General features: G+C 30.3%; 1 protein-coding gene across 3 annotated transcripts in view; it reads left to right on the plus strand.

Moving 5' to 3' along the window:
* Positions 1-27,163, plus strand: part of LOC126734286 (uncharacterized) — a 106,858-nt gene that overhangs the window by 50,850 nt on the left and 28,845 nt on the right. For all 3 annotated transcript variants that reach the window (XM_050437841.1, XM_050437839.1, XM_050437840.1), the window contains exon 2: positions 11,243-11,583. In XM_050437841.1, coding sequence (XP_050293798.1) covers positions 11,487-11,583 — 97 coding nt within the window. In that variant the 5' untranslated portion in view covers positions 11,243-11,486. The remainder of the gene's footprint in view (positions 1-11,242; positions 11,584-27,163) is intronic.

Raw genomic sequence — 27,163 nt, forward strand, 5'->3', positions numbered from 1 at the left:
CAGTCGTAAAGGAAGACCTAAACGCGAAGATTGGGAAGAGCGTAGAGGAAGAGAAACATATCCAAAATGTTGGATTGGAAGTCAGAAATAATAGAGGCGATATATTAATAAACTTGTTAAACATCGAAGACTTATATTGCCCATTTAATACATTTTAAAGAAAGCTCCCGTGTAACCAATTACATTTTCTCAAAATGTAATTTTTATTGAAGAATTATACTACAAGAATTATAAAACCGATTATATTTTGACGAAGATCTAAACATAGAGTTATCTAACCAAATCACAGGTAATATCCAAGTTTCAGACAAAAAAATCTACTCGTAAAAGAGGGAATTAAAAAGCAGCAAGATAAAGAAAGAAACAATAGAATAAATTGTAGAAAGAAAAAGATGCAGAAAAGGTACTTATTGATATAAGCAGCTTAATACAGACCAAAGTAGTGAGAACACGATTGTCGAAGGGAAGAGCAAAAATATTAAAAATGAAAGACGAGAATGGATCAATTATATCAAACAGACAATAAAAAATCCAGTAAAAAATTCAAAGCTTTTCCCAGGATACAGATGTACACAGATTTTCAATCTATGATCAAAAGACATACCACAAATTATATCAGACCAAATAAGACACTCATTAAAACAAATGAAAAATAACAAAGCCTCTAAGGAAGATCTCATAACAACAGAAATGCTGAATTTGTGCGGAGGGATACTAGAGGATAAATTAAAAATACTTCTGAACAAATGTGCCTCAAAAGAAAAAAAAAATCGATCGCGTGAAAGAACGTAACAGTAGTCTACATAAACTTTACTAAACTAACAAGAATTATAATTAACAGACTGATACAATAACTAGATGGGTACCAGTCAAACAAAGCTAGATCCAAAAAAGGATATGGTACAGTGGGCCACTTATACACTAAACGAACTTTATATCCCACTCCATTTGTCCTTTATCGACCATCAAAAGGCATTCGACATAGTTAAGAAATCATAACAGCAGTGATTAATGCCAGAATATACTCTCGATAAACTCTTGTTATTAAAGACATATGAGAACTCCACCTTGCATGTAAACATGAATGAAGATTTAATAACAGATAAAGTTAAAACACAGAGATATTGGCCTTGGAGGACATCTTTAAAAGACTACAATGAAATGTTTTGGAATGATTATCAACGAGAATTACATCAACCCTCCTTGTTTTGCTGATGATATTATACTTATTATAAAGCAGAAATTAAAATAATATATACCTAAAAATAAAGGCATAAACTTTAAAAGAAAAGTGTATCCTGTGATAGCTTTATCTTATCTTACGGATAGGAAACCATGACTATCACAGAAAAAACTGCTAAAAAACACAGAGTTTGTGAGAGAGCCATAATATAACAGATAAAGAAATAAGAGGAAGAACGAAGGTGACAGATATAGTGAAGAGAATAGCTGATTTTAGATGGCAATATTCAGGGCATATAGTAAGATGTGACACATATAGATGGACATCAAAACTAACACGATGGAGACCGAGACAAACAAAAAGAAGCGCAGGTGGATCTCAGAAAAGATGGACTGATGTAAAAAAATGCGGATAATCAGCAATGGCTAAGGAAGAAGAAGAAGAAGGCTTGAGCTAAGTAGATACATGCAGGAGCCAGTGTCACGCTTTTGGAGTGTAATCAAGAATATGAGCCTAGATAAAGAACTCAAATTACTGGTAACAAGCTACAGTTTGGAAAGGCTTAAATAAATTTTTGAAGAATAGAGAGGTTTTTTTTTGAATATTCAATTAATGTAATTTATCATTTTGTTTTTTTTTTTAACGTAAAAATGTCAGTAGAGTTGGCTGCTGAAACGTTGGCTCAAATTCAGAGTTTTATTGAATAACCTATTTTTTGGACTTTTTATAAAAAAAAATAGGTTAATTAATTATTATTATTAAAGTTATTGCACTTAGATTTTGGAATTTAAGATTAAATATTATGCTGTCACATCCGTTTGCTCCCGGATAGAAAGATCATTAGCTCCCATACTATATTAGCACGTGTTGCCCGTATAAATCTGTAGGAGAGAAAGAATCAGCTTCATACAATGCACGGGTAACGAGCGTTTCAGGTCGAAACAGTCGAAACAATAGAGGAATTATAACTTTGAAAGACGGTCGGTGGGTTTGCGTGTTTTATGCGATACGAAGCGAGCGTTTGGCATCGACACGAACTCTAAAACTTTTTGGAGTTTTTGCGGGTTTTGTTTCTTCCGGAGCATCTTTTTTGCGGGCAGATATAAAACGTTGCGAGAAATAAGGGTTCATTGTGGTGACTTCGAATCGCGCCGAAAGTTTTTGTTTTCTTCCGCATTGGGTTGAAGTTAAACTGGGTGAAAGATAGGCAAGTTTTACTTTAATAAGTTTTTAAAAAGTTCTTGGAGAAGCATTACTCTAATAACACTTGAATATGGTTTATTTTTAAATTAAAAGAGGTCACAATGGTCTATTAATAAGCTATAGCTTAGAAATATTAATAAAAATTATTTATATACCTTAAATTATATTACATATGAGGGATAGTTTTAAATCCTTACGGTATGATTACCTTAGTGTTTAATGATTCTTAAAAAAAGTAAACCGCAATACTAAACTGTTAGGAAGAAGCACTATTGGAAACAATTTCTAAATTCCTAATAGACCATAAACTTTAATATTTTATGTTTGGAAAATCCATTTTTTAGATACATTTAAAATTTTAAATAGTTAGTGCGTTTCATAAAAAAATATAGAAAAAAAATTCCTTGGAGAGTTGAATCTTAAAAATTCCGGAAAAAGTTCTTATTTAAGGCTTTTTATAATTTTGTCTGGGTTTCAACATGAATTTAGATATAGAGAAAATATACTAAAACTACCCTGCAAAAAAAAAGTCATAAAGTTTCGTATAATAATGATAGGGCTTTTGAGCTATTAGTGTACTTAAGCAAATAATTGTTTAACTTTTTCTACGCTAAGGATTAATTTTTTTAGAATAAAAATGTTTCATTTTCCTTGATTTGATTTAAAGGAATTTGTTAGCTAATTCCAGGTTGAACTCTTCCCATTTAAAATTCACATTTAAAACATAGAATGTATTGTGAGTAAATAATAGTTATCGATTGTAAGTGGGGTAAGTTTAGCTCAAGGAGTTACAGTAATTCGCTCTAAAGGTTAATTTTAATGTTGGCTTTTCCCAGCAATAGATCGCTTTTATGAAATAACTTTATTTAAACTACTTTTATTAAAAACGTGAAGTTATAGCTTATTTCTTTGTAGAATTAAATAAAAGCAGAATTAAATATAACAATATTCAAATAATATGATTTACATTGCTAAATTTTATGATTAAAGTAACTTCACCTGTCAAAATTTCGACCGTCTTTCAGACTAGCCAACCGAGGGTTGGCGACTTATTGCTAGTATTCTCAATTGCAAGAATAGTTTAGTTTTGTCTATGGTTTAACGTCTAATTCACGTTAAAGCTATAGCACAGGTTAATAAAAATCTAAGTAATACACGGTTAATAACTTTCTTTCGGTTTTTGGGATTTTTGAAATTTCTTTTTTAAAAGATACGTAGGTAATTTTTATTTTGACCGGGTAATAGCCGGTATTCAAATAGGAAGATTATGGATAGGAATTTTAATAGAGGTGTTAGGGTCATTTTCCTCGGAGTCAATCCTTAATACATCTTTGAAGTGAAGTAAGCAGTGAAGTCAGATTAATAAAAGCTGTGGGTTAAAAGCCAAGTTACAGAAAGGAAGTTACGGTAGTTAGTCCTAGCTTAATGTAACATATTTGCTTTTCATAAAATTTATTGATAAAATCATTTTTTACGGTTTTCATTTCTACACCAATTTTTATCCCATAAAATTTTTCAGAAAGACTATTAAGCCTGATTTAAACTAAAGGTTAACATTCACGATAAGGTTCTCTTCCCATGACATATAATTGCGTCCAATATATTTGCATCCAAAATTAAAAAATCCGGTTCGAAGGACGATGATATGAGGGAACAAATTCTCTTTTATGATTTTTTGTGATAAGGTCAGATTAGACAAGGATGAGAGCTGCCAATATCAATATCATAATCAGAATTAACAAGTAATTAATAAACGGAAACTTGAAGCAGATGTTTTACACAAGGTTAAAATTAGTATATGCTTCAACTAAGTCGTTCGTTAGACCCTCTAACGATAAAGCGAGCCTCATGGATATATGTTATTTTAATTATTTTGCTCACGAATGATCCATTATGTGTTTAAATAATATCATTCGATTTTAAAATTAATAAATCAATCATAAAAATAGACCATTAGTAACAGATTTTCAGATGGACAAAAATACATAGGTCCTGTAAACACTTATATTCTAAGAGCATATCCTTACAAGACGTCGAGAGCCTTTTTCCCTTTTTACGTCAGTTTTTTTATTATGTTTATCTTTGATGAAGTGATTATTTAAATTGTTAAGGCTTATTGTCATTTCCATTGCCATTCATGTATAATATTTAATTATGTTTTTTATTCACATGTGGAAAACTTATTGCAGGAAGAACACGTTAAAAACGTGCTGACATCACATTATAAAATGCTCAGAAACCAATCTGCTAATACATATCAAAGAATATAAAAAAGCTACTCTACTCAAGATTCAAATTCAATCTCAAAATTACTACTGGCATTGTTTTTTTCTACTAAAAAAGGATTTAATTTTGTTTTCCTGCCCACATCATCATTAAAGAAAATAATTTTAATGACTATTGAATGATCCTAATAACTTTAGAACCGTATTAAATAATTTTGAAAATCTATTGAAACCTAGTTTTTGAGTATACAAAATTGTCTTCTAAAAAAAAACTCTACTAGGAACAAACTGCATAAAGAAAGTCTATTGCTCTAATTTTCAGTTGATGTAGCAGTAATGGTTAAAAAAGAATATTTCAGGAAAATTAAGGTAATAATTTTTATTGACGTTATCTATACCTTATATTTTACCGTTCAGCATGTGTGTATAATTGTCCCAGTCGCTCGTGTTTTAATTTTATTAACGTATATTTTTCGCTTCACTTTAAGGTCTTTTTGTAATTTTATTTGATTTTGTTTGCATTATTTTTTAGGCCTGATAATCATCTTAGAAGTGAAACCCGTATGACCACTTTAACTAATAAAAGAATTTTTTGAGACCGAGACTTTGTGTTGTTGTCTTTTGATTTATTTGTATCAAGGTCTCTTTGACAATATGGACGACTTTTTTTAATCAGTAATTTTAAGATACCAAATTGATCAGTACTTGCAGTTATCTAGAGATCCGTTAATCCAAGAAAGATCAAAATTACACAGCAGAAATATTTGGCTCCTAAATGTGTAATTTGTCAAAGATACATATACATACATATATATGTATAATATGCTCTGCTTCTTGTGTAACCATTAGTATGCTTTTTTTATTAAATTAATATATCTATAAAATTAATTCAGCAGATTTATTGCATTATTATTCTGTAGTGAAAGTATAATTTTCTTGAAAACCCTCACATATAAATTAATTTTAATGTAGTATCAATAAAAACTGCTCAACCTTTAAACGTAACTATTTACAGTAAAATGAGGTATAAAGAGCATATTAACTCTAAACTAAACATCATATTTTTACCAAAAAGTATTTACGTAAATATATCAAAAAAAATGTACGGGAATTTAGTGGTTTCATCGATTAATTTTTGTGATAATATCTATGGGTTCTGTTCAGCCTTTTTAGATACTCAAAGAATTCAAAATTCATGTTTGTTTGCCGAATTGATTTTTGCCACTTATATTTGCAATACTTTGCAATACGGTGTAGCGAGCGAATTTTCCATAAACTGGGCGAAGAAAATTGGCTAAATAGCCAAAACAGAACAATTTACACTCATTATGTTTTTTTTTATACCATTAAAATACAAAACTACACCTTACTTACCCAATAAAATTAGAGCAACATAGAAGTATTTAAAATAATTTTCTATTGATGTCAATATATGTATATTAATAAATATCAAATTTAGAATTTTTCCGTTCAACCAAATTATTTAAGAAATGAAATAAGGACTACTTCGCAGTCAGTATTGGTAATGACATGATATAGACATAGCCAGTGTCATTTTATTGCGATATACTTATTGCATCTAAATCTACATATGTTATGTCAAATTACGTATAATTTTTGATGTAATTTTAATATGGTTCCTTCCTAATTACAAAGACAGAATTAGGTAAATAGAATAAATAGCTTTAGACAGGTCGTTAATGGCTTAATTTTTTTTATTCGTACGCTCCCACGATAATAAAAGTTATATTTTCAGTTTTGCCTACTATAGAATAGGGTTTAATAGCACTTTTGCAATATGGAGAAATCTTAGAAACAAAACTAGAGAAAGCATTACTCTATAAGAACAAAGAAACTACTTTCAACCGTTGTCTGAAGAAACCGGTGAGAAAATTGAGAAAACGTCGGTGAGTTTTATGAGCAGCAATTCAATTCAGAGAAATTTTAGGATATTTCTTTTAAAAATTCTAATGATACTTCGGCTAATAATAATTCTTTTCCTTTCCGACAACTGCTAAGATCACATAGAAGAATGATGAAATATCAATAGAAGAATAGACATTCGAAACGTTCAGAAAATAGTATAACTGCCACTTTTAGGAATTGTTTTGAAAAAACCGACAGAATAATAATTATTGTTAAAACGTCGGCAAGTTTTAATTAGTTTAGTAATCCTAAATCACCAAAGATATGCAGAGACCATACTTCCAAAAATTGTATGAGTTAATCATAAGAATGAACTCTGTGACTAAAGAGAGAGGTTTAAAGTTTCATAATTAACTGAATAGAGAAACATATCATATTTTTTTACTAAATTCATTCAAATACTATTAATAAGAGAATCTATATTTAGAACCCCCGAAATATAACTTCTTTATACCTCTATACGTAAAATATAAATTGGTAATTTTATTGACCATAAGAAAAGCTCAAATAGACATTTACATTTGTTTTATAATCCTTTTCAGACTTCGATAATATAAACTCGGATACTGTCATAGATCAAAATAAATCCTTCAACAACAAATTTATTAGCCACCGTTCGTACGTGATACGGTAATAAAATGAAGTAAACGGGGTAAAAAGTACTTTAAAGTTACCAACGAACCATATACCCCATCTGGGAAACTTTTTACTGACTGCGAAGTGGTCGATTGCCGACGTGGTTGAACAGTTAACGCCTTTTATGTCCACTTTTTTCTATACCGTTTGTAATAAATTTCCGTCTTTTAGAACTACAAATATTGGTCGTAAAGAAGAGAACAAAACTGTTAAAAGTTACAAATTCATATACTTTTGATTATTTTATTTAGTTTTTGTTCTATACTGAAGTAAAACAAAAATTAAATGAATTACTATTTTGTTCGAGGAATTATTACCCAGCAAACGCTAGATTTCTAAATGATTACAGTTTATTGTATTTAAACATCTAAATAACCTTAATTAATTACTTTTCTAAATATATATTCATGATGTTATAAATTTAAAAATCAGCCTTAAAAACTGGCAGCATCTACTAAAGAGGTTTGTCTTAATTTGCTAAATTAATGTATTATTTTGCTTGCTATCATGATCTTGTAATATGCCATTGCCCTGTGCGGGAATAAAAAATTAACCAAAACACAAATACTCCGTCCCAAAAGTTATTATTAAGGGTAACATATTTCGTTCAACAAAAGCATCATCAGACTTCAAATTATTAAATTGTAAGCTGACATATACAATTGAGTTCTATAAATTAAAATATTTATTTGAGTATAATGGATAACTTTTTCATTTTTTTCCTCTTTCTTTTTAAAAGTTCCTTCTTTTTTATATCGGCAGCATTTGTGGTAAGTCAAGTCTCTCATTTTATTTAGTTTATCATCTTATTATCAAGGCCCTTTTATAATTGATTAAATGGTATTAAATACCAAAAGATATATATGTTTGTTAAGTTATATTGACAAAACTTTATTGTTTTATTGAGACAATGTACGAGTTTTATTTCGTAAGCAAGATTGTAGGGCACTTAAAGTTCTTTTCAAATATTTATTTAACAAAACTCATTGTTGTTATTTATAAATACCTGCATATAGTATTTTTTTCTCATACCTTTTAATGTTCATTATATGTGATTGAAATGAGTTGTGCTAAAATCTTTAATATTTTAATAACATGTTTTCTAATTTTATCATTTTCTGAGTCAGTAATATTCATTTTAATATAGCATACAGTAAAATATATGTTATTTCTTAATAATCTAAGAAATCAACCTGATAACATTGATCTTAAAACTATAGTAAATATTCTTGTATATGTAAGATTAGCTTATTTAGTTTATTGTTATAGATAAGTTTTTTAAGCATGGTTAGGCCATGCTCCTAATAGCCGAAAAAGAGTAAGATTACCTACGACTTAAGTTTCTTTAACAGGGACGTTGATAAAATGTTTTTTTTTATCAAACAATATGAGGCTTGGTATTTCCAAGATCCTTAGAAGTAAAGTTAAACAGTGTGTACTATGCCATATAAAATGGTACATTGCTAATTATTCTTTTATTTGCTGTTCTTACTTTCAATATTAATAGTGGAATTAAATATTATACGTCAATAACATCACTGGCTGCTCTTCCTGCTTTAGACATAAGACACCTTTTCAATATATGCATGCCAATGCGGTTGGTTTGGTCGATTTTTCTTATAAATTTTAAATTTCTCAACATTCTCTCTCCTGCCATTAATATTAATTAGGTTTCTTTTCATTCAATGTAATTCCACGAAGGCCATCTAACCTTACCAAAAACTGCATATTTTATGTGAAACTTAACATTAGAGCACCATAATATAGGTTACATTATTTTAACATTTCTAAGAGTATTCTAGATATAACATATTTTATTTTCTTGCAAAATTTAAGGAACATATTACTAGGATCATAATAATATGCATAAACAAACTCTCAAAAGTTTGATAAAGCTCCTATTAGACTTATGACTTAATAATTTTTACAATGATTAGCTGTATTGGGAATATAAAGGACAAGGCGTAAGAACTAGTTGTTGTCAGTTTACTTAGTTACATCGTGCTATTTTCTTTTTATTTATTTTATTAATGTATGCTAATATTGTTACTATTGGCAGTAAGAGATAATTTTTATTACTGATATTTTTTTTAAAAAGATATTAATATTGTTCAGTGATAATACAAAATTACAAAACTGATGTTCGTATGACAAAGAAAAAGAAAATTCTTGTTTTATTTAGTAACTCTGATAAAAAATCCAGGCCTTCTCCAGAAAGATCGTATATTATAATAGACACATTATGGGTTTACCCCTAAATGGTTTTCAGATATTGCCGGTAGATTTTACTTGATTATTGTTGATCTTTAAACGATGATGATTGATCACCTTAGCTCTAATCCAATACCACCGCTCTCAAACGTTCTTATGGTTTTGGCTAAGGAATCTTGCCTCTGATTGAGTGAACTGGTTAGTCAGCACTTTGATTTTAGAAGTGTAGATTGTAACATGTGAATACTACATTAGCATACTTCAATATTTAATAACTTAAGTCTTCCTCTTTTACTCACAAATTGTGCATAGATGGCGCTGACTAACTTTACAATGGTTTTGGGCAACCTTCTATGATTGATAAGATAACTATATATTTTGTTTCATATATTAATTAATTCAAATATTTCTTATTTTTTGTCTGATTTTTAATTTTCAATATTGTTCATTAATTTAGCTCAAAAAATTAAATTTTGCTGTTGATGAGAGAACGTACCAAATTTCTGTTATATGGCAAAGGTGCCGGAGTTTGGCATATCTCTAAGATTAAACCTTAGTATGAGCCTAAGTCGTGGGACTCAGAAAATGTATCTGCATTTGGGTTCTTTTATTGAATGAAACCCGTTTCAAGTACTCTCTGTTTTAAATGGACAACCGATCCATTTGGCATAAGTCTTATATTTTTTCCGGCTGAACTTTTCAAGTTTCTTATATAATAAAAAGAGACCACTCATAGGCGAGGTGAATGTTATTGAATTAACTCCATTTATTTTTTTATTTTTTCAAATTTATTTGGTGAATATCAGACATTTTATTCGTGAAGCATGTGGTGATTTGCCTTTTGTTTTAGCTCATAGATAAGTTGCAATGATAAGTTAACGCGCTACATGCGCGTTATAAAAACGCGCACGCAACATTGAACGATGACTGGGTTCGCAAAGTAGCCACCTCGACGCTGTTCATCAGAAGTGTAGATCGCATTGTTGTCCATATTTTTTACGTATCGATGTTTGTTTCGCAATGAAAATTCTCTCAGTTTAGTTTAGACAAGGGAACCTAACCCTTAAATTTTAAAACTTCTAGTCTAGGTCTTCTGCATTTCCTACAATTATTCTTGTTCTTTCCCTTTTTATCTTCATTTTTTTTCTGAAAGTATAATAAAGATGAAGCTCTAAAATTAAAAGTTATGTTTTATTTTGACGAGTATTTAAGCCTTTAAAATCTTTTCTTGCACTCTATTAACTTTTTTTACTATATCGTTATAAGTTAAAATCAAAGTCTAAATACAGTTCTTACTATTGAAATACTTTCTTATATTATTTAGAGGTTCATAATGTGTTTTATTCTATTCTTTGTGTGTTTTTCTGTTTCTTCTTTTTGACGAATTTCGTTTGAAAGAGATAAAAACTGTTCTTAATTAGTATTGTTATGTTAATTCGGATGCTGTTGTTAAATTTTAAAGATAAAATATTACCATATTTATTTGAGGATTCGAAAGATATTTTCCGTTTATTATGAATTTTCAAGATACAAATTATCCTCTTCTGCTAATTTATAAGAAGACCTCTTTTCTATTGATTAAATTTGCATCTGTTCTTGCATACAAATAAGACAAAAAGTAGAAAGAAATTTAATAATTCTAAAGATTTTTAAGATGATTCTAGATATAACATACTCTCATACATTTTTTTGTAAAATTAAGGACACATATAAAAACATGCATATACATACTCTGAAAAGTTTGATATAGCTCCTATTACATTTTTGATTTAGTTTGTTTCATTCATAATTAAAACTATATAAATACTCACATAACTGCATCAAAACTTATTTTCTAAAAATAATATTTCTGTTTCAGATTTCGCCATAAACGAAATGTGCTGTCGCTATAAAAGGCTGCTACTCGTATAATAAAAGACAAACATAAACGGCAGGAATGCAAAATCAATTTTAAGTTTTCTATATAAAGATCAGGTTTATATAGAAAATATAGCTTTTCTATAAAAGACTTGAAAAGCCCAAGAGAAAAGTGAATAGAAGCCAAAAATTTAACTTTGCCGCTGCAAAACAGACAATAAATCCTGTTAAAGTTAAATATAAATATGACAACATTATTTAAAGCGAAGAAAGTAAATAGATCTGATGTTTCACAGGTTTTAACAGTATTGGCTTTATTTGTATCACCTGTATGTAGCCAGGGTAAGTTCATGACAATCCATTTAATTATATGAAACTTGTTTTAAAAATCTAAAGGATAATAGAATATATTTCCAATCCACCGCACTGTCGTTTGCCTTCGTATAAAATATAGCTATTTATGATAATACTTCTTGACTTTTTAGAAGCTCTTCCTGAATATATTACCTCTAAGTGTCTGTTTAATATTTCCTTTATTAAATTTCCTTCTAGTTTTCTCTGCTTTATGGCTTTTACGATCATGCAGCTGAAGCGAGGCAAACTCGCTCATCGTCCTGCGTTGTTTTGAGATTTAGCGCTAATAAAATGTAAATTTCTTCATAATAGTCACCCTTATATAGAAAAAATTATATTTCAGATTATCAAATAGTAGATTTACTAGCCTAAATTACAGTTAATCTGTAAAGAGTTCAGGTTTTTGGTGTCTGGATTGAGAGGAAATTACATTTACGCAGAATATTACTGAAGCTTGTGATGAAGGCTTGTTTTTCTAAGGCACAAGTTTTTACCAACGTAAAAGTTCACAAAGACACTCAAATCAGACCTTTTTTCTTTTTCAACTAGAAACTAAATAAAAAACATAGAACCTTACAAATGCCGAGTGTAAACAAAGCTGTGTGACTTTGACAAGATAACATTTCTCTTATGCGGTGTTGCTATGCCATATGTTTTAGAAGCATTAGGAATAAGAATGATATAATTTTTTATAGGTTTAAAGATGTTAACTTTGCTGTTAGAATAGGTTATATCTATTTCTACGTTATATTTTTAATGCATAATCCAATACAAATAATTTATATTGTGTTAATTTATAGCAAATTTCCTCTTTTGGAAGTATGTGTGAAGTTGACACCAGAGAATCGTTATCGTTGTCGTAAATATGTTTGTAAACAAAACACCCCCTTGCACCTGAGCACATGTTGAACTTAAACACAATCGTTGTTTACTGATTCCAGTATTTAATGCGAACTTATAGAATTTAAATAATTTAAAAAAATATATTTTTTTGTATCTGTTCTCTGAATTTTGTAATCAATTTAATACTTTTCCATTGGCATTTATTCAGCTCTATTTCATTATTTAGCAATATTACTTAAATTTTTTAATATTAAGGTAAGTTATATTTAATTGTGATACTTATTTAGTAATCCGATGGTTTAAACAACGCCCAATAGTAGAAATATAATTTGTTTTGGTGGCATTTTTATCAAAAATATAAATAATAAAACTCGTGTTTTTATCAACAGCCTCTATATTTTCGGAAATTCGTATAGTTGTATAGAGGGTTTCTTGAAAGAATAGAATATTCGAGCATTCTTTGCTCTTTTATCTGTATATTTTAGAAAACTAACGGATAACTAAAAATAAATATTTTTTAACGATTACATCAGATAATTAGACGTTTTGGGTTTCAAGATTGACGAATCGATCGATCAAAAACACCCAATCTATGTTCCTTTTTCAACTTTTGCTAATTGAAAAAGAAGAATTAAATAATGAGTCTTTCTAAATATTTTTTTTGATTAATTTTGCCACAATCTCCACAAAATGTTTTTTTTGTAGAAACAGAGTCTTTCTTTAGAGATTATCTTTGATCTCTCAAAGGTATTACGAATAGTTGAGCATTTTACTATCATTAAAAGACTTGAAAATTGTGTATTAAAGCTGATTAATTATTTTTTATTTTAATCTTACCAGCCATATATAAATTATAAGATTGGATAGGGTCTCAGAAAATATAAATCTTCTAAAAATTTATTAACTGAGGTAAACCTTTTCTCAGTTTTTCTTTAGTCCACATATATGGTTGTAACATAAATAATTTATGCCATTCTACGCAAGACATTAAAGGAATGAATACTTTGTTACCCATTTTAAAAACCACGAGTTCTTAAATGCTAGATATAGGATTTTCTCTGTAAATTAATAAGACAGTTAGTTTATTGGAATATATTTCCAGTGAATATTTAATAGAAATATGATGCAAAGCTTCAAGATAAATACTAATGAATTGTTAAGCAAAAATAAAATTAGGAAATGCTTAGGCATTATATATATATATATGTTTTATTGCATTGCACATATATGTTATACATTGCAAAACTGTTGGCCAAGAAATACTACCTTGACGAACCCTAATTTCTATTATTGATTGGAAAAAATCTCCAGTCTACAGCTTACTTTGTTACAGGATTAATTACGCTTTAGACGGGATCTGGAGAATACTAACTTTTATTCATTCGGTTAAAATATTTAAAAATGACTTTGTTCTAAATTTTTCTTTCAAAACTTTATAAGTACGAGAATGCTGACTGAGACACCCACCATAATTACAATTGCCTTCGACTCTTAATGATATTCGCCAATATTTTTCATTGAACCACTATCAATATTATCACCATTTTAATTCTTTGTTATTGTTTACAATATGATGTGCATGGAGAAGATTTCACGGCAATTGAATTGGTCAACCGGCTTACTAAAGCGGACGCCAGTGGCGCCGCGTGTCGAATTATTACGATTTGGCCGTATTTGTACTTTCTACTAGGCACTCTATGGGTTGCTTATTAGTGATCTATGTATGGGTTTTGGTTGGGTCCATAGCGGCTAAACCCATAAAGTAACGAGCGAAGTTCCTCAATCTCCGGTCTTGCGCCCAGACGTCTTTTGGTCCACTACTTAAGCAGTTCCGCGACGCATCTGGGGGGTCTTTCCAGCTCCTGCGTCTGTCAAAGGTGAACCGTGCTGTCCGCTGTGACGGAGAGAGATTAATGGTGTAAAATAAATCTAGTATCATCTCTCTCCGCCAGCACATTTTTATCTAAATTAATACTAAAAACTAAAATTCATTAGTGTTTCTTCATTTTCAACCAAATATTTTTTTGAAGCAGGATGGTTTTTAGTGGTTTGATGCCTCTCGAAACTTCTCTAAAGTAGTTTTCACCGTTGGTGACATTTTATTTGGTGTTCCGCGTTTCCATTGAGAAATCTCTCTTAGGGCTCCTTAAATATGAAGTTTTGAACCGCCAGCCATGACCCAGCAGTGGTGAGGATTTCGCCCTGAAGCCTAAAAGCAGATAATTTCGCAGCCCTTAGCCCCACATCATGCCTTAAGCCCTATGTGGTGAAAAATAGCCCATCGTGGGCTCTCGCCCCCGAAAGAAGAACACCATGGAACTTGACCCGTAAGCTTACTAGTCTTTTTCTTTTCCTCTTTAATTGATCTTAACCATATTCTTTTGATTTCTTTGCATGATTTAACATGAATTTATTATCTTATCACCTTCTCATTTTAATCTTTAAAACTTAAGTAACTATATTTATCTTATAATTATGTAAATTAGGACACTTCAACGTTACGCCTTATTATGTAATGCTTCCGAAGTAATAATACTTAACTATATATATATATATATAGTTATTAGATTATATGTTATATATATATATATATATATATATATATATATATATATATCGACAGTCTTGATTTAAAAGTTCTAAACAACAAGAACAACTCCCTAGATCTGATAGGTTTCAGAAACCCTGTAAATTTAACAGGGAAAATGATGAAAAAAAAGAACCTATCAGGCCGGCTTCGTGGGTTCTCTGTATGGTCAGTCAATGAGTCAATTAAAGTTGTAAGGCAAACAAAATCTACATGGTAAGTAAATACAAGTAAATATACATGATGGTATTCTAAATGTAAACAAAAATAATTAAAAGATATATATATATATATATATATATATATATATCTATATATATATATATATATATATATATATATATATATATATTATTATAGTAAAAAATTCTAAATGGAACGGGGGGTCGAGTGATTATTTTGTGACCTTATTTTGAAGGTATTTTTATGTGGATTATAACCCTTAAGTTTTAAATCGTTACTATTTGCCTAGTCGATACAGAGGCTAATAAAAGTTACAAAAACATATCGACATTTTTTATGAAAAAAAATGCTTGTAAATTTAGCAGTTAAATAAATACAAAAAATGTTGTTTTCCTACATTGTGAACCGTACTTTCTGTTGTTTTTTTTTTAATACCCGTAGGTATCTATGCCAATTCTGCAAAGGAACTCTTGGTTATTGTTGAGACTATTATTATAGCTACATTTTGAAGTTAAATAGTGGTTATCAATTACTGCTGTCAGATCATAGTGTGTCAAACAAATAGCTCTTTAAAGTTAGTTAGTTACAACACTAAGTGTGATAATGGTTTATTCACTTCCTGAAAGAGTTAAAATAATTTCTCTTTTCTTTACGAACAATGAAAATGCTAATAGAACTGCCCAGCTCTTTAACACACTACAACACCCTAATCGACAGGTCCATCGCAAGTACATTTTGGAATTGGTTCAAAAATTTAGGGAAACTGGGTCTGTGGCTAATAAAAAGCGCGAAATAGATAATCCAGTGGTGAATGAAGCTTCAGAAGTAGCTATTTTAGGCCATATTGTGCAAGATCCTACACTGAGCACAGGGAAGTTATCAACCGTGTCTGGTATTAAGAGAAGCAGCATTCAGAAGATATTAAAAAAAAAACAAGTTTCATCCGTACAAAATGCATCGCGTACAAGAACTAAACGAAGACGATTTTGATAGGCGAGTACAATTTTGTGAAACTATATCTGAACAAGCCGCCAATGATCCACACTTTCTATTTAATGTTTTTATGTTTTTCTGACGAATGCTCCTTTTTCCTAAACGGTACTGTAAATCGTTACAACTGTCGCTATTGGGCTGATTCAAATCCCAGAATATTTCGTGAGGTGCATACACAACATCCTGAAAAATTAAATATTTGGTAAACATATTGTAGGCCCCTTTTTTTACCTGGCAATTTAACAGGAGAGATGTATCTGGAGTTATTAAAAAATACAATTCATCCAGCATTAGTGGAGATACTAGAAAATAACGAGTACTTGGAAAATCGTCTAGTATTTCAGCAAGATGGGGCGCCACCCCACTATGCTGCAAGGGTTCGTCAATATTTGGACCAAACGTTTCCAGGACAATGGATTGGAAGAAGAGGAGCTATTGAATGGCTTCCTCGTTCCCCGGACTTAGATTTTTTTTTGAGGGGCCATTTAAAAACTAAAATTTTTGCGAGTCAGCCAACATCGCTAGACCATTTGCGACAAAGAATAATTAATGAATGTCGTCCAATCACTCCAGAAATTTTGCAAAATATACGGGAAAGGTTTGAACAAAACCTGTATTATTGTATGGAAGTTGAAGGCCAACATTTTGAACATTTACTTGATTGATTTTATCTTTAAGCCCTAAAATTATACTTTTTTACATTTTTTTGTAACTTTTATTAGCCCCTGTATCGACTAGGCAAATAGTAACGATTTAAAACTTTAGGGTTATAATCCACATAAAAATACCTTCAAAATAAGGTATCACTGGACCCCCCGTTCCATTTAAAATTTTGGGGGCCCTTGTCACCCCCGCTAGGGCTTTGCCCTCAAGGGGGCGAAACTAGCAAAAAAATGTTTCCCCCTTGAATCAAAAATTGACGGGTCCGAGGATTTTTTCGCAAATGTTCTGAGGGCCCAAAATAGGCTCTGTTTCGTTTTTCATGGCCACCCTGTATACGCAATTATTAGGCGATAAATGAAAGGCAGATTTATGCAATGTAGAAAGGCATAGACCAAGAAATACTACCTTAACGAAGCCTAACTCTCATTATGGATGCATTAGATTTAAAAAAATGTATTATTATTTTTTATATTATTATATAATTACTCACTCCCAACTAAATGATCATTAATGTTAATAATAAACATTAGTACTTGTACCATACTTGACAGCTCTTTCTACCTATCAAAAAGCTCTCAAACCACTTTTAAAAGTCTACTCATGCTAAATGATTTTAGCTTGATCAAAAGAAAAGTCAGATTATCTCTAAAAAAGTTTTAAAAAAGTTGTTTAGAAAAATCTGTATAGTTAAAGTCGACCTGAATTTTTCTCTCCAAATAACAAGGAAAAATGGTGATAAACAAGCAAATTAGTTAAAGTCAGATCAACCCTAATTTCTCACAAAACTATGTTTTATTTAACTCTAATTTGGTTAGTTATATAGTCCCTGATTTTTAAGGCAGCTTCATTTCTAATACTCGGAAAAAGTACCTGATGACAATTTATTAGATCATTTTGCAATAGATCACTTCGGAGGCAAAACTGTACACAAATAGCTCTATAATTAGCTACTACCTTTGTAGCTCCGAATTTATATAATAGATTACGGTAATAATATTTTCAGATTATAGAAAAAATACCTGATGACAATGATTTTTAAAACTATTTTATATTAAGGGTTGTTAAGTTTAAAAGATGCTTCTTGAACAGGAACTTAGGTTGAAAGGATGTTAAAAAGCTCTCAAAGCACGTCAATATTCTGCCCGTTATCCCAAATGATTTTTTGGTTATGTCCAGCTATTACATTTCTTTTGCTCAAATTGTTGAGCAAATGTACAAATTGGCAAGTACCGTAATATGAATTTCCTAACATAAGTTGATTAATAATAAAAAAACTTAATTGTAGACACCTTATAAATACTAAACAACTTGGTTGATTTCACGAAAGGAGACTCAACTTGAACAGAATCCAGTTTTATGGAAAAGTTTTTACTTATCCCACCAAAAAAATATTTGAGTCGATTCAATATAATCAGTATTCTCCAATGCCCTTGAGAAAACTTTTCATAGTACACTAGATAGTCTTATGGTCGGAACCTTTGGTGTGATGCTCAAATTACGAGACACTTTTATCACTAAGCAAATGAGGTTAGTTTTACTCTTGACACGTGTTTCGCTAGAAACTGAAAGAAAATTGAAAGCTGAAGTTTTAATCTTTTTGGTTAGTGGTAAAGCTGTCTCGTAATTTAATTTTATTACACTAGAGTTTAACATCTTCAGGTTATTGGGAGCTTCTTCATTTAACCATAAGGAATACATTGCTCAATTGGTTTTTAGCCATGACTTTCCGTTTTACACTCAACAATAATAGAAACTTTCAATAAAAATGATGATTATCCTGTATAGTCACTATATTAGCAATTGAGAAAATTTCATTTTAAGGTGGTATTGATGAGGCAATCCTCAAAGAATACTTAAGGCAGTAAAAACTAAAAGAGATACTAAAAATTTGACATAAAATCTATTTGAGACATGATAATCCTTCTTAGACTCAACAATTGTAGAAAATAATATTAGCATATTAAAATTCATTAACTTTAGTAGTTATGATTATGAATTATATTTTAAGGAGATTTTTGACTTTTAACAGACATGTTTGCGCATCTCAAATGGAACACAAGTCATAGAGAATTGTAATAAATTATCATATATAGGACATAATACATTATTCAAAATACAGCAGCCAGACCGTATCTAGATCAAAAGTCGTAGAACAGTCTGGGTAGATAGACCTTAATCCTTTTTTTTTAAACTTTAAGAAACAAATAAGTGGGAGTTGATGTTAATGGTCATAGAACCATACTGCTTGGAGTTTGTAAATATTGCTTATAAAATGTTTTCCCCTACGTACGTTATCCCCTAATTTATATATTAGATCTAGTTTGCTGGAAAAAATACTTAAGGACAACGATATCGTTACAATATAATTTTTTTTATGCGGGTAGACATACTCCATTAGGTACAAAAGCACGCAGTATCTATTTGATATGATGAGATCCTAATCATGCTTTTATTTGGTTAGTTCGGTTTCTCAGGAGCAGTTTTTCTATGATATGCCTATGAGTAAAAACAGGTAAAGATTTTCTTAAGGCTAACTGAATATTGTCGTGCTATAGATATTGCACTTGAAAAACTTGAATTATGAATCTCTCATAATGCCAATCATCATTTATGGTATGTAAAGCTCATCTTTAATCAAAAGTGAAAAGGACTGCCTTGAAATCTTTTAAAGCATAAATTTAAATGAAATTTTAAAAAGCTTTTTGAAGCGCAGCATAATATTTTTCTTTAATAATGATGTTATTTTTGTCTGTCGCCAGGTAATTTTAACACTGATTAATGTCATTGTGACCCATTAACATCTTTATTGTGGATCTTTATTTAGCACATCTTTAATAATATTATTAGTATCGATCGGTTTAAATTTATTTTTAAGAAATCTTCTCAAAAATGTATTCCCTACATAAAAAAGACCCTGTTAATGCCTTAACAATGGTGCTTAATCAAGCTGTCAAAACGTGTACCAACCCTATAAACATCGCCTATATGGGGTAATTATTCATGTTAATATATGTATGGTTATCCCTTTTAAATTTTTTAAGGGGTGTGTCTAACATTCAGATATTTATCTCATCTATTTCACGCTTGTTTTCCGCTGAGATAATCGAAAATCGAATTTAAATATGCTAATTGAGAAGTTCATAATCAAAAGGTAATAAATAGGAAAAGGAAAATTTATATAGGGTCAGACAGTGATAAAAGGCGGTATATGTATATAAATGCGCGTGTTCTTTTCAAGGGTATTTTAGAGAATAAAATAAACATTAAATTTTACGATTTCTTATATTTACCCATACCAAGCATAAATTTAGTTAGCCTTATCAGTTTAGGGAATGCTGAACCATCGTTGTGAATTTCCCTTATTATATCAAACAGACAGTCCGAGGGGCCGATAGGACCAGCCGCACCCTATTTATCAAGCCTATTATACACATTAGCTTATAGAACCGACCCTAATAGTGTTTGTTTTAGTCAGAACAGATGCTTCGTTTAATTAAACCACTTAGATCACTTACGGCGTTTACATTGTTGGCAAGAAAATTAGTTGATTTCATGCAGAATTTACCTAGGCTATGGTTGTATATACATAACCAGATTTATATTAAATAATTTTAATTTGGTTTGCAGACAATATTAATTAATATTTACCTCAAGTTTTCGCATGAGGTAACCTTGTAAGAAACCTCTTCGATAATTCAATGTCAAGCATATTTTTTAGGTTAAAATCGTTTTGTAACAAAGCCAATTATGCGGTATGCTTATCAGAGTCTATAATACTTAATAAAAAAAGAAAACAATTAACTTTCTCTGTATTTTTTATGAAATTCAAGAAGAAGTCAATTGATATATTTTGGCTCGGCAGATTTAAAAATCATAATACAAATACAATTAAATAAAAAAGAAATACTTACGAGCTTTATAATAACAATTTATTTAGATAGGTAGATGGATAATGGCCTTATTGAACACATGCATTTTTGACAAGTATTATTAGTAAATATAAAACAAAAAAAGAAAGTATTTTCTTACTCTGTATGTGAGTCTACAGCATGAGTTTTGTAAAACTTTGTGAAAAGGTTTGTGAAAACCGGTAATAACGAAGATGCAGGACATTAAAGTTTGAATTTTATTTCCATCATTTTTTAATAAGTTAGTTTTAGTACTTCAAAAAGTACTATATCAAAATTTGGTAGTAGGGGGTTGTTAAGGGCAAGAAACTCGAATTCAATCGAAATCTTTTTGTGTACAGCCTAGACAGCTACGGGCCTGACGGCTCGTTCTGTGTAACCTTTCAGCGTTTTTGTACTTCTGTGTATATGAGTTTTTTATAAAAACCTTAGCTTTTTAATCAATATTAAAAAAGGTATATCTTTGTAGAGTCGTTCAGAGCGACCATCCAGAGCGCGAGAGCGAGATAATTGAATCTTTAATTTCTAATGCGGCTGAAATAAAAAATTATGGCATTTACAATTTGCATTTGTTTATAGGAATATTAGGTTTTTTTTTGATGAATTGAGGGAAAAACTATTTGAAAAGACATAGCAGTAAAGTTATTTAAAAAGCTAAGCAGTAGTAATCGAAACTAACTCAAATAAAAAATAATAAGAAAGCGCTACATTCTACATTACCAAAACCATGACTTGAATACACATACATTTTGCTTTCAATAAATGGCTAGCTAAATGTATTGAAGGTAACGGAGACCATTTTAAGCATTTGTTGTAAGATAAAAAAATTTCCATTGCTGTTGATATTATCGTTCTTGTTCCATATTTCCATTGTTATATCGCCCTCCTGCCGAAAGCGCCCTCTAGCATTTACATATAAACTAACATTAAATTTGAATTTCTTGACACCAAAAACACTTCATTACCAAATTTTGTACTAATATGTTTCTTTTTGTATAAATTATTCAGAAATAATAAAAATAAAATTAAAACTTTAACTTTCTGTTTCTCGGTTATTATTAATTTTCGGACTACAAAAATGTGGTCAACTCGTAATACTTTCAACCAAAGGATATGCTTTTCTTCTATGTTCACCAACTTATGGGACACCCTGAATAGAAATTAATTCGCAAATAGAATTATGAGAATTCAAAACCTGTCTGAAGTAACTAAATCGTTACAATCATTTACAACAAAAAATTAAACTCAAGACGAGAACTATATCGAGACAGAACTTTAATTTATTATCATAGAAGAAATTCCACCAAGTCGCTTTCGGATGCAGTTCGGGATATTCAGTAGTTCCTCATTTCTGTTAAATGCTTAGAATGGAATCGTTTACTGACATTTAAATTTTGTAAATTTATGCCTTTTCTCATATATTCCGCTCAGCATTATATACTAGGATAGATTAACTAGGCCACATTTATGATCTTACCATGGGGATATTTAATGAACGTAATATGCAGAACACCCCAAAAAATGTTAAGCCAAATTTTAAGGGAATAGTTCATATTTGGTGTGGTATAGAAAGTAATACAATTTTGGGTCCTAACTGGTCTCCAGTAAAATTTGTTTCTTTAAAATCAAATTGCAAAATCTTTTTACAAGAATCTTTTACAAGCCATAATAAATGAACAGGAGAAATGGAGACCATTGCTTGGTCAACCAAAAGCCCGGACCTTTTTTTTTATATATCTACCTTTGGGCCATCATGGAACGTATTTTGAACATAGCATATCAAACTAGAAATAGGAAATGTTATGAAAAGTGAAAAATTAAGAATTAGGAATTGAAGAAACTGAAAGTATAACCTATAGTTTAGAAGGGCTGCCAAAAAAATTCCAATATTGCTTTAAAAATAGTGAAAAACATTTAAACTATAAGTGATAAAGAACTATCTAAATATTTTTACTAATTAAGCCAAAATAGGACTTTTTCATCGTCATCAACTCAAAAATAGTTTAAATCACATAGTTCTTTTTTAAAAAAATGCTTAAAATAGATCGTAGAATTTAAAAATGTAAAAATAAATAGGATCTTTTATTTTTTTTTATGTTTTGGTTTTGCCGAAGCATTTTGCCACTTCTGATCTTAGTAAGTTTTCAAAAAAGCTTGATACAGTCCCTTTAAAATTCAACAACGACTCTTTTCTATTTAATGTGTCTGAAATCCAAGGTATTCCTAGGATGAACAATTGTTTAAAAGCACTATTTGTACACTAATCCACTGATTACAAATATTAATTATCTAGATATTTAAGACGGGGACCCTCTTTTTACGCTTCTGGGAAGATGTTCAATTTAAAAAACACATTTATGACATTGAATGTGGCATATCTAACTAGAAATAGAAAATGTTATGAAAAGTGAAAAATTAAGAATTAGGAATTGAAGAAACTGAAAGTATAAAATCAAGTTTAAAAGGACATTTAAATTATAACTGATAAAGCCTAAGACGTCCATATTGGGTATGTTAATATTTTTTCTAATTAAGCCAAAATGGGACATTTTCATCGCCTATAACTGAAAAATAGTTTAAATTACAAAGTGCTTTTATTAAAAAATACTTAAAATAGATTGTAGAATTTAAAAATGTAAAAATAAATAGGATCTTCTATTTTCTTTTTTTATGTTTTGGCTTTGCCGAAGCATTTTGCCACTTCTGGTCTTAGTAAGTTTTCAAAAAACCTTGATATAGTCCCTTTAAAATTCAATAACGACTCTTTTCTATTTAATATGTCTGAAATCCAAGGTATTCTTATTATGTTCCAAATAGTTATTATAGCTATGATATTAAAGTGCATAATATAAACAGGGTGTTGATTTGAAAACTGCCCATCACGGATTTATCGAAAACCACTGTTTAAAAAAAAACGCCGAAATACGTCAAAAGGTTTGTCTAGGGGGACAACTTTCTAACCTAAAATTACTTCACCCGCTTTCACCCTCTGCCCCTCAGGGTCTTCCCCTTAAAAATTTTAAATGGAAAGGGGTATCGAGTAATAGCTTGTTTAAAAGGTCTTTCGAAGTCTTTTATTTTGACGTTTGATTTTTTTAAATCGGTCGATTCGTTTTCAAAAAAACAGAAACATGAAAATATCAGTTTTTATTTCAATAAGTGTTCAAAATGTTGCCCGTTAAGGTTTGCCAAATCTACAATTCGTTTATAATTTAAAACGGAAACTACCAACATTAACAGCAATTCTGCAGATTAGACGTGGAAAAAACTAAATAACAACCTGAATTTTTTTCCGCATTCTTTCCATCAACACATATATCCTGGGCGAACTGTATTTATTATTATACTTGCTTAGTTATTTAGAGTTGCTAAGGAAAATAAAGAATTTATTTTGCCGTCAGTTACATTTGTGACAATCTTGGAATAGTGAACATTTATTTGTTGAATTGAAGATTTTACTTTCAAAATGGTTTACACACTAGCCGGAAGAGTGGAAATTATTCTAATTTATGGTGCCCAAAATCAATGTGCTCGGCAAACTGCCGTCACGTTTAACGTTAGACATCCGGAGAAGATAACTTCGCATAGGTATGTTTTGGACCTTGTTACTAAGTTTACTGAAACTGGATCTGTCGCAAATAAAAAACGTGATCATCGGCGAATTTTGGATGAAGCCGCTCAAGTTGAAGTTTTGGGTCATTTTGGAATAAATCCTAATACTTCATTACGCAAAATTGTTGCTGCCACTGGTATTTCATTAGAAGACAATTTCGATAGGCGAGTTGAGTTTTGTGAAAAAATAACTGAAGCGATATGCGATAATGATAATACTATTCATGTAAAGAATATCTGCTTAAGAGATGAATGCACATTTTATCTAAATGGATTTGTTAATAAGCATAACTGTAGATATTGGAGCAATGAAAATCCTCATGCATTTGTAGAAGGGCATACCCAGTACCCTCAAAAAATTAATGTATGGGCAGGCATTTTAGAAAATAAAGTCATTGGGCCATTATTTATTAACGGAAATATAAATGAAGACATTTATCTGTATATATTGGAAATTACCATTAATCCGCTTATCACTGAGTCCATTGAAAACCAAATCGATGATGATGGAAACCCTATACTTGATGAGGCTGAAATATATTTCCAGCAAGACAGTGCTTCTCTTCACTATGTTCTTCCCGTTCGGCAATGGCTAGACGACGAGTTTCCAGATAAATGGATAGGGCGAAGGAGGCCTATAGAATGGCCTGCTAGATCTCCTGATATAACGCCGTTAGACTTTTTTCTATGGAGTCATTTGAAATCCATAGTGTTTACTCCTCTGAAAGGTTGGATGAACTTCGTCAACGCATCATTGATAGCTGCCATGATATCCCACAACATGTTTTTGAAAATGTCCGTCAGGAATTTGAACATCGCCTATATCAATGTTTGGCCAAAAACGGGCAACATTGTGAAGACTTATTGAAATAAAAACTGATATTTTCATGTTGTTGTTTTCTATCTGAACAAATTAAGACAAACAAAGATCTTTCTAATTTTCTGGAAAACGAATCGACCGATTTAAAAAAATCAAACGTCAAAATAAAAGACTTTGAAAGACCTTTTAAACAAGCTATTACTCGATACCCCTTGCCATTTAAAATTTTTAAGGGGATGACCCTGGGGGCAATGGGTGAAAGATGGTGAAGTAATTTTAGGTTAGAAAGTTGTCCCCCTTGACAAACCTTTTGACGTATTTCGGCGTTTTTTTTTTAAACAGTGGTTTTCGATAAATCCGTGGTGGGTTGGGGTAAGTTTTTAAATGAAAAACCTGTATAAATAAACAATCGTTTGAAAGTGCTATTTGTACACTAAACCACTGACTACAAATATTAAGTATCTAAACATTTAAGACGAAGACCCTCTCTTCACGCTTCTGGGAAGATGTTCAATTTTAAAAACACATTTATGATACTAGTTTTTTATATTTTATGAAATTTTTTTATGAGTACAATTTTCAAAATCACTTAACAATATTAATACACTCACTTAAATATACTATAACCACACCATAATACGTTTCAGATACGTTTCAGAAATATATATATATAAAATATATATATATACAGGGTGTCCGAAAAGTCAATGATAATACTGAAGGGGCTGATGGAGCAACTCATAAGCAACCAGAAAAACATAAAATGACCTAAGTAAAAAATCGATGGTTTTCGAGATATTGGCACTTTAGTGGAAGTCCTACTCTTGGATCAGATTTTCGATTGTCACGCCTTAAAAATAGATATTTTTTGGAATCTCTTTTTAGCTATTCAACACTGAATAGCCATTTTACTGATCAAATACAAACATTAAACTAAACGGCCAAAAAATTTAATAAGAAATCTATTCTATAATCAAGTATTACTTATTTTTATTTCTTAAACTTTGAATTCGACCGCTCATACTGGACCGAAAAATTATACGGCAACCCGGCTAATACCTTAAAAAGTTTGCTCAAGTAAGTCCAAGACTGACTTTATCTGGAAATCAGGTGACAACAGAGTCAACAAGGTAGGAAATGTTGTGACATTATCATCGAAGTATCTGATACTATCGTTGTAGTGATGTGTTTATTAGATAAATTGTCAACGACTATTTAATAGAAAGATCTAGAAGAAAGATTAAGAAACATCAAGGATTCAGGAAACTATAGACCTAGATAACTGAAATTTAAGGTTTTTTTCTATATTACTAGTAGAACAACAACATTTCCATATATATTGTGGATAAACTTGAATTAAATTTTGTCAGACCTACGCAGATATTTTTTGTCTTTTACGATTTACCCCAGCAACTAAAAATAAATCCATGTAATCTTTGACATCGATCTTCTTTTTCTTCTTCTTCCTTTTCTTTTGCTTCTTCTTTTTCTTCATCTTCTTCTTTTTATTGGTAGAGATGATTCTAATCCATGCTTGTCCATCTGACTTCTAGCATGCAAAGATTTAGTTCTAATGGTTATATTTTATAAAATTAGGATGCTTTTATGAGATAATCCATTCTTGTATTCAGATATGTGACAGGTAAATTCTGTACACTACTCCATTAAAAGTCCATTGATATATGGGCCTCAGATTCTACGCCTCTTTACAAATACATCTAAGAATGTGTACGAATGTACCAATGCACATATTACTACGAAAGTATCAGTTTATTTTCTTTCATCTATATGGTACACTGGGCAATATGTTTAACATTTAGATTGGTCAAAAATTTATCCAGCTTGCTTATTTATATTTCCTTTTACTAATTACTTAATTGGCTTAAGACTTAAATTGTCGATCTTTTAAATTATAGACAGTCTTGAATTTACGGATATATTAAGAATTGGTTTATAAAA

This window comes from Anthonomus grandis, chromosome 3 (assembly GCF_022605725.1).
Source record: "Anthonomus grandis grandis chromosome 3, icAntGran1.3, whole genome shotgun sequence".
NCBI lineage: Eukaryota > Metazoa > Arthropoda > Insecta > Coleoptera > Curculionidae > Anthonomus > Anthonomus grandis.